We start from the raw sequence: 9220 nt of genomic DNA on the forward strand, positions 1-9220 counted from the left end.
AGGGGAACATCACACACCGGGCTCTGTTGGTGCGTGGGGTGGGTGGGGGGGTAGGGGAGGGAGAGCATTAGGAGAAATACCTAATGTAGATGACGGGTTGATAGGTGCAGCAAACCACCATGGCACATGTATACCTATGTAACAAACCTACACGTTCTGCACATGTACCCCAGAACTTAAAGTATAATAAATGTTTTAAATTAAATGTCTTTAAATACATGGATATTTAAAACTAAATTTCTAAATATTGTTCTTGAAATGTAAGTAAGGAGCAGAATAACAGAATAATTTTCCAAAATAAAAGTCATAACATTTGTCTGAAACAAATTAATTAATGAAAATAATTTTCTTGAGAATCTGCCTATTTGGAGATGATTAATGCCCAGTTGAAATCTTCATGGTTTCATAAAAATTTTACCAACAGATTGAAAAATAATATTCAGAAGACTCTGAATGCAATGAAATACAGTTGGTAAGTTAAATTAGACTGCGTTTTAATTTATTACATGAAATTGTTTGAAGAGTTGATTGATTTTTTCTGGTATTTTAAAAAAATCATGTTATTTTCAAATTTCAGGGGCCTTTATTCATTGCAATAGTAAAGAAAATAGGAACAAACCAATAATTGGTTTAAAATAAAATGCAGTAAAAAGAACTTAAAGCAAATTCTAGTTGTAAAGTCACCAAGAGTGACATCTAGGGAACTTCCCAGTTTCACAGGAATAATGGGCAAAAAATAAACATCCCCTGGCTTTTGACTATTTTTATTTACAGTTCAACTTGTGATTATGAATAGCTCATTCATCCCTCCAACCTCTACTTTCCTCATCTATATAGTGGGTGTCATTATAGCTTTCCTATTACTATACAGGTTACTATAAGGAACAGAGTTCAAGAAAATTTCTCAAATTTCTAAAACTTTTAAGAAAGTAAAAATGACATAAAATTATGATCCCTTATGATCAGATTGTTGTTACACTTTAAATTAATTTCCCCAAGCTATCTGGCAGTGGTACAGGTTTAGCAAATTCTAGTTAGAAGACAGGCATATAGTCTTAAAAGGGAACAAAGGAAAATGACCGCCTTTCTTTTAAGACAACAGAAAGGAATTGAAAATAATTTTACAACTCCCATATATGTTATTTATAATGAGGAAATATAATTATGCTTAAGTTGGCTTTATGGTAACTATAACTATACAAAGTTTTCACCCCTTAGATTGAGTTTTTTCCTTTGTCTTCATGAAGTAACCAGTAAAGACTCCCTGGATATCGTGACAATCGCTGGGCCATTCATTCGTCATTCAACACACTGAGCATTGATCATATGATCACTGCTCTAAGCACTTGAGGACAGAGGAAAGAATAAGACAGATAAAGCCCTTTGCACAAGTCACCTCTAGTATGAGTTTTATTTCACTAAAATATATTGTACCTAGAGCTCATGTATGTATCATCGTATTTACCAACATGCAATTTACCAATATGCAATTTTCAAGGGTGGAGAAACTTTCCAAATAATTGTGTGGTGTAAAATAACATGGCTATTTAAACAGCAAAGCTCTCATTCCATCTTTCTTTAAAATTTTATTTTGTAGTTTTTATGCAGACAAAACAATAGCCAGTATTGCATAACTTAAGTCACAGAAGAGATCTGGCATTTTTTCCATTTATTTTGAACTGATGTAGAATCTCAACTGAAAAAAAAAAACCAGCTAATGACTACATTGATCATATTAATCAGGCAACTAAACCCTGCCTATTGAAAAATAAGTGAAATGATCAAGTCAATGCAACACACTAATGTGTTAGATATCAAATACTATGCAGGACAGCAGAAAAATATATATATATTACTGTCTCTTATTTTGCTAGTGAAACCCAAGAGTAGTAGCAGACACTATCTTTTAATTAGAATATATATTTCTATATATTCCATATATTACTTACTTTCTTAGTAAGTATTGCCCCATGATACTTAATGGCAAAAATTACAATCCAAGTAAAGATTAAGTGGTTCTATATTACCTTAAAATATACCTCAAACTTGCATAAAAATAATGACTATAAACATCTTTTTTTTCTATTTAAGCTTAGGGGATAAAGGAAATGGAGTAGACAGCATAGTATCTTGTCTTTAAAAAGATACTTGATCTGTTAGACCACAAACTCTTATGAGGAAACTAGAGAAGACTTTAATATTGACACAAAATTAACTCAAGATAATCAAACACGCAAGGCAATTATTCATGGTTCAGCATCAATTTTGAAGGTGTTATCCATAGGAAATACCTACAAGCCATACTCAAGTCAATATATTTACAAATTTTACAAATAAATGAGAAATAAGTTAGACATCTGACCAAAAAATCCTGTATTTTCTTTACCCCAATACCATTTGTTTCCAACTTCAAAATTAATGCTGCTCAATGATGAATTTTCTAGATAGGGGCAAAATAATTTTAATTTTGAAGGCGTTATATACATGGACTACCTAAGAATCATTCTTGAGTTAATATATTTATAAATTTTACTAATACATTAGAAACACAGTAATATACGATTTATTAAAATATATTCCAAATGATTTGAGGTGTTCAAATGAAAAACTATGAGAAGAAATGAAACAGAGACAAATAGCATTGAGGTCAAAGAAAATACATTAAGATCATTTTTGCCATTATCTAGCAAATTAAACTTTCTTTACAAGTGTATTTTGAAAAACAAGTAGTAAAACTAAAGCCACTGCAAATCCTGAAAACACAAAGTTGGCAGGCTCTCAGTTATTTTCCTACAAATATTTTACTACTCTTTGCAGAAAGTAACAAGTTTAAATCACTGAGGACAAATGTCTACACTGCCACAGTCTATTTAAGAGGGAGTAAACAAGAATCTCAGAAATTTGTCTGCTTTTAAGAAATGGTCATGCTAAACTACCCTGACAGAAAAGTTATTAGACAATATTGAAGCATCCCAGTTTGCTTATTTTTTTTTACCCCTCACACAAGTTAGAAGAATGTTGTTGCCTATGTTACATTTGTCAGCATTATCTGATTTTGGAACAGGCAACTCTATGACATTTTATAGCTTTGGAGATTATTATCTTTTTTTCCAAAATCATTTATTTTCGTGCCTATGTAGAAATCTACTCATCAAAATATTAAGAGACATATAGAAGGCTTAGGAAATATAAAAGAGAACTGCTAAAATAATAGGATGCTGATTTTCTTTCAAAGTAGACTATGGACCATAACATCCCCAGGGGTAATGAAATTAACTCCACTGTAATGTAATAGCACATAACATTCTCTATAAGAGGTCAATGCAACATTTTTCTACGAGTATTTATAAGAGTACCAATTGTTTTAAAAGGTAATTTAAAAGAAGCAAGCTAGTCCTAATTATTTTTTAAATAGATGATAGACTGGTTTAAATATGGAGAAGAAAATAAATTAAGTAACTTTAATTAGAATACTAAAAACCCTGTTGTATTAATGAAAAGGATAATATAAAATTAAGAAATCATTTTTAAATTGAAAGTAGATAGTTCTAATGAGTTATCACATTGTTCTCATATAGTTTAGAGATCCATTTATTTCAAAGTTTTAAATACTGGAACCAGGATTAATTAGTGGTGTCAGAAGTAGAAAGCTACATTTACTGCATTTGCCAGAGTATTCCACTGAAGCAGCTCCCGAGGCTGAACTATCCCCAGAGAACTCCATGGATGAAGGCTAGCATGAGGATATAAGAAGTATGCCAACCCTGCCTTTGGTGGAGCCCATCAGTTACCAGGAGGCCCCTCTAAGACCCACCAGTGTGTGGTCTACAGGAGGAGTGACTCAGGAAGATAACAGAATGAAACACAGGAAAAATTGCTTTTTATACAGGTGAATGGAGTCATCGACTTAAAATGATTTGGTGTGAAAAACAGGCCTTGTGAAATATACTGAACGATGACCTTAAGATTCTACTTCTTTTCTGGATAAAAAATGTAGAAATTAAGGCAAGTAAATTTTAAAATAATCTAAGACAAATAACATGGCATTGTGCACGGCATACGCATTATCTATTTCCCCATTTTTATCAAATGCTATAATCCAAGAATGATGACAATAAAAATACGTTTATTGAGTTGTGGATTCTGTTTGGAAGCACCAAAATCAGCTGGTCTTGAAAGAAGACAATAGTTCAGGATTTACTTAATTGTATAACAAGAATAGAAATCAGTGGGTATATTGAGTTGGTTGAGAAAACTCTATTAAGACCAAAATCAAGGGCTCTGCTTTATTTAATCATATCTGTAAATCTGTCTAGCTTCCTAGGAAATGCTTAAGAGCAGCTTTTAGGTGGAGATGGAGGAAGACTTAAGATTTAAGGGAGAAGCTACACAATGCTAAGATTCTTCTTATAGAAACACAATGGTAAAATTTTAATACAAAAAAAAAATTTCCTTATGAGTATGTATAACTTTCTTATATGTATACTAAAACTATATATATATATGTCAGAATTTTCATCTGAAATAGATAAAACATAACTTTTATGTTCTTTCAACAAAATATCAATGATTATTTCTTTAAAGGGGAGAAGTACAACATTTCCTAATAGTTACTGCCCTCTAATGGTCAAATGCTTGAATGATGAATGTATGACCTGTGTGTGTGTGTGTGTGTGTGTGTGTGTGTGTACATGTGTATATTTCATTTATAAGTTACTGTCTGTTAGCTTCCACATAAACAAAGTCTGGAAACTTTTCCAAGTGTTAATGTGTTATAAGAAGTTACTGTTATTTTTCTCCATAATTACAATCCCTAAATAGAAATGAAGGCATTTAGCAAGTTCAGTGTGGGCCAGAAAGGTATGTTGTGAAATAGTATGGAAACAATTTTTTTAAAGTATAGTTCACCTAAAACAATGATGTTTAATGAATACTTATAAGGAAGTTTCTTGAGGAAAAATACTCCTTTTGTAATTTCAGTAAATGCTGGTAAATCTGTATCATGCATCCACTCAGAATCTTCACTTGCTTAGAATCCCGTTTTGATTATAAACATATTTTGTTGAAAGAATTGGGAATATAGGAATTCCTCTAAACACTAGCTCTGTGAGAAAAAATAGATTCCACATTTAAAAATGTAGTTAAACCGTACTAAATGTGTTTGTTTACCTTATGACTTCTTGAGGTTTTGCTAAATTTTATTGTGAATCTCTAACTGGCCAATACTATGTATGGTATTTCCTAACTTTACCTGATCTTGGGTTCCTTTTATTTTGAAGCACGCTATGAGTTTAATGTTCTGGAGAACACATGTTTAGAATGAATTAGGTAGTAATTTAATAAGGAAAAATATGATTTAAGTAAATATAAAACAAATTGCTTCTAATATCATGTTTTACCAATTCATGAAGTTCATAAGCATACCAAAAATATCTCACTCATTCTCTGTTCTTACCATCTGGTGGAGTGAACACTGAAAGATTTGACTTGGGCCCAGTCCCTGCATTGGTTTCAGCCGCAACATAGACATCATACATCGTAAATGGTGTTAGGTTAGTGAATGCAAACTTAAGGTCTTTTGTGCTGTTATCCAAAATGCGACCTGCAAAAAGTGGAAGACAGCCATGGATTATTTTTTATCAAGCATGCAATCATGTTCACATTTAAGTACAGAGCCAAGGACAACAATTCAAATGTTAACCTATGCACTAAAATTTGTTATTATAATATCAAAACTGGATATATTTTAAACATGTGGGTTAGTAGTACATTTATATGAATTTAATGAAAATAAATGAAAGAACATGAAAATGTTCCAGTGCTTAAAATTACTTTTATTAAATCATAAAGCCCTTTTGAATTACAAGGTTATTTTGACATATTGAAAAGGGAAGCATCAAATTTTATCAATTCAAAAAGTGACCAGATTTTATACTCAAATTTATTCAATTAAAATGCTAAATAATTTCATTATCTTCTATAAGAGGATATATTTAGAAAATATTTCTAGTTTGCTTCTGAACAAAATTCCTTAGTCTGTCAGCACCATTCTTTAAATGTTCGACTTTGCTTTTAATGTTTCCTTTACCTTCTTGCTCTAACTACAAACTGGCTTTTTCCTAAGAACACTGCTTTTGTTCCCCTGCAGCCAGTTCCAAATGGTGGCAGTCTGTTTTCCCCCCACAGCTCTCAAGTAACCACGCCTTTAGGTGTAGGTGTTGTTCTTGTTCCTCATTGCTCCACTTTATTCACTATCCTCTCTCTCTCCTTATAAAAGCCCACAGCTTTAAATACTATATTACCAGTGACATCCACTAGCCCTCACAGTTGTCATAATCTACTAACCTGAGGGTCATTTACTCTCATTTACTTTCATGATCCAGTTTTGGTTCAAGGCTACCATCTTAATTTATGCTGATTTTAATATCCTGAGAGATAATCCTTAAATTACTTAGATATTTCCTTAAATAATCTAGTTTTCCAGAATTTCAGCCACTCCCTCAAGATTATAACTTAGACACTACTATCATCAATTACTCTGTATCGTTAAGAATCTCAATTTCATGCAACTTTTTCTAACCACTTTTGCCTATGTCCTTTACATTTCCTCTGTAATCCTGAACTGATAATTCTTTAAATCCACTGAAATCAACAATCCATTGATTTAATCACCTATTTTATTTTTGTTTTCTTTTATTTGGCCCCTCACCACTTGATTTCCACTCTTCACCCAGCTTCAGTGTCAACTTCAATTATAATCACTGCCTTACACAGGCCTCCAATTCCCTTGCCCTTCTCTTGTTGAAGGGAGTTGGTTTACAGCACAAAACCATTAATTGATATCACTTTATTTGTAGCCAAACCTCAAATGAGCCCTACATGGTGCCTGGAATCTTACTCAACTTACATAGTCAATGTTCCAATCACTCTACTCTTCTAGATGATTATTTTACACTTACTCTTCTCTGCTCAGATCTCTAACACTTTCTGCCCTATCTTCACTCCCAACTAATGGTCTTGCTTCCCACTACACTGAAAAAAGTAAACCAATTAGAAAACATTTGCCACAGGCTCCCACCAACACAACTATATATTTACCAGCATCTATACCCCCATACTCTGCCTTACAGCCTACAAGAACAAATTATGGACAAATCATCTGTTAGTATGGACAAATTATCTGTATTCTTATCTCAAACCAATAGCTACTTTTGAGCAAAAGATCTCACCTACCCACACAGACACCTTTCCAGTAATTCTCGTTTTTCTTATATCATTAGCATTTTCCTTATTTTCCTCATTTCCATTAACACCCACTGTTCCAGTGATCTTCTCCCATTCGCTCTTAAACTAATTAGTTAGGTATTTACCCCACATGTTCCACCATACTGGAAGCATGTGATCACTCCCATTATGCTAAACGCAATTATTGCTAAATGCCTCTCACTTGATTTATCAGCCAGTCTCACAAATGAAAGAGTACTTCAGCCAATTATTGAACAATATTATCAGATAGAAAAGATGTAGCTGTGTATCCATGTCTGTTTCTGTGTATTGGATGGGTGGGTGGAGGGAATTATCTTTTTTTTAGGGAGTAAGAGTATTTCAGAATTTTAAAAGCATAAGTTACTTAGGGATGAAAGATAAGGATTACCCATGATGGTGACGTGTGATTCATACCATAGAAACTGCAAAATAAAATGAGTTGGAACTTTGTATCTTTTTCGATGCCCCCAAATAAATGATAATATGTGGCTTTATGTTATTTGTCATTGTTAGAACTAAACTTCTTTCATAGAACCATGGGATCTCAATCAGGAGAGAATTTTAGACTTTACATAATTCACTTCTAATGATATAATATTTGAACCTCTCAAAATATCTCTGGCAAGTGGATGCCCAGGTCCTGCTTGCTTACAAAGATGGCGAACTTGCCACTTTATAAAGCTGCCTAAAATTTTAATAGGTTTTCTTTTTTAAAGCAGTTTTAGGTCCACAGCAAAATAGAGCAGAAGATACAGAGATTTTCCATGTTATTTTTAGAGAGCTCTTTCTAATGATTAAAACTAGGCTCCTAGCAGTGAATAGAAATCTAATTTAATATAGTCAAAGTCCATTGTTCTTCATGAATGTAAGCCAAGGCTTTCTTGTTCAAATATTTGAAGATGTATATCTCCACTAACACTTTTTTCTTGAGGAGTTATCTCTAGTTTTTCACATGCATCACATGAAATGTGGAATATGAATAGTGGTGTTTTGTCATTCTTATACTCATTTATGGTTTTGAATTAAAAAATCAAAGGACTTCACTTTCTTTATGACTTTCCTATTGTTTGCTTCAACCTCAGGGTCTTTTAAAAAGAGTCTGATACTTTTAAAAAGAGTTTGATATTGGTAACATATTTTATTATTCTCACACCAAAAGACAAACACAAAACCAATTAAGGCTTACCTGATGGTCCATATAATTCAACTCTATAACTAAATCTCCCTGTTACTATAGTTGGTGGGTCCCATATAATTGAAAAGGACTTTCCTGTGACGTTGCCTGTTACGCAGTTTTGTGGTGGTCCTTCAGGCACTAAAATAATCATATAAAATAAATATATAATATATATTTAAAATTAAAGTACACCCTATTAAATACACATAATAAAACACAAAGGCAAAGAAGGAAAACAAAATATCACACTTGAAAGCAAAGAGTTTTTTTAACTTAAAAAAGAAAACATGGAATATAATTGAAAATTGTGAATAACACATGCTGGATCATCAGATAAAGTTATTTTTAACAATTACTACTACTCCGGAGGACGCCAGCCGCCTGCTCTCTTTTGTTCTTGGCCCGGAGCTGCCTGCCGCAGCCCAGCCAATCACCACCCGGCCGCCCCCTTCCCCTCACTTCCGCGCCACTCTGGGGGTTCTCCCCACTCGCGCCCCCCCTTCCCATGCACACCTCCTGCTGACTCGACCCCCGCCTGGCTACCCCCAGTCGGCCACTTCCGCAGGTGCTCTCTGCTACTTGGGAAACTGAGGCAGAAGGATCACTTGAGCTCAGGAGTTTGAGGCTGCAGTGAGTGAGACCTGCTCTCTTAAAAAGAAAGAAATAGGGGGCGGAGCAAGATGGCCAAATAGGAACAGCTCCAGTCTCCAACTCCCCACTGGAGCGACACAGAAGACTGGTGATTTCTGCATTTTCAACTGAGGTACTGGGGTTATC

At 33.7% G+C, this 9220-nt stretch overlaps 1 protein-coding gene across 1 annotated transcript in view; it reads right to left on the minus strand.

Annotated features, from left to right (window-relative positions):
• Window positions 1-8577, minus strand: part of PTPRQ (protein tyrosine phosphatase receptor type Q) — a 207191-nt gene extending 198614 nt beyond the window's left edge. Inside the window, exons 1-2 of the mRNA XM_017874615.1 lie at window positions 8453-8577; window positions 5456-5602 (exon numbers count right to left, since the gene is read on the minus strand). Coding sequence (XP_017730104.1) covers window positions 5456-5537 — 82 coding nt within the window. The 5' untranslated portion in view covers window positions 5538-5602; window positions 8453-8577. The remainder of the gene's footprint in view (window positions 1-5455; window positions 5603-8452) is intronic.
• Between the last annotated feature and the right edge of the window lie 643 nt (window positions 8578-9220).

This window comes from Rhinopithecus bieti, unplaced genomic scaffold (genome assembly GCF_001698545.2).
Source record: "Rhinopithecus bieti isolate Rb0 unplaced genomic scaffold, ASM169854v2 scaffold_9619, whole genome shotgun sequence".
NCBI classification, from domain to species: Eukaryota; Metazoa; Chordata; class Mammalia; order Primates; family Cercopithecidae; genus Rhinopithecus; species Rhinopithecus bieti.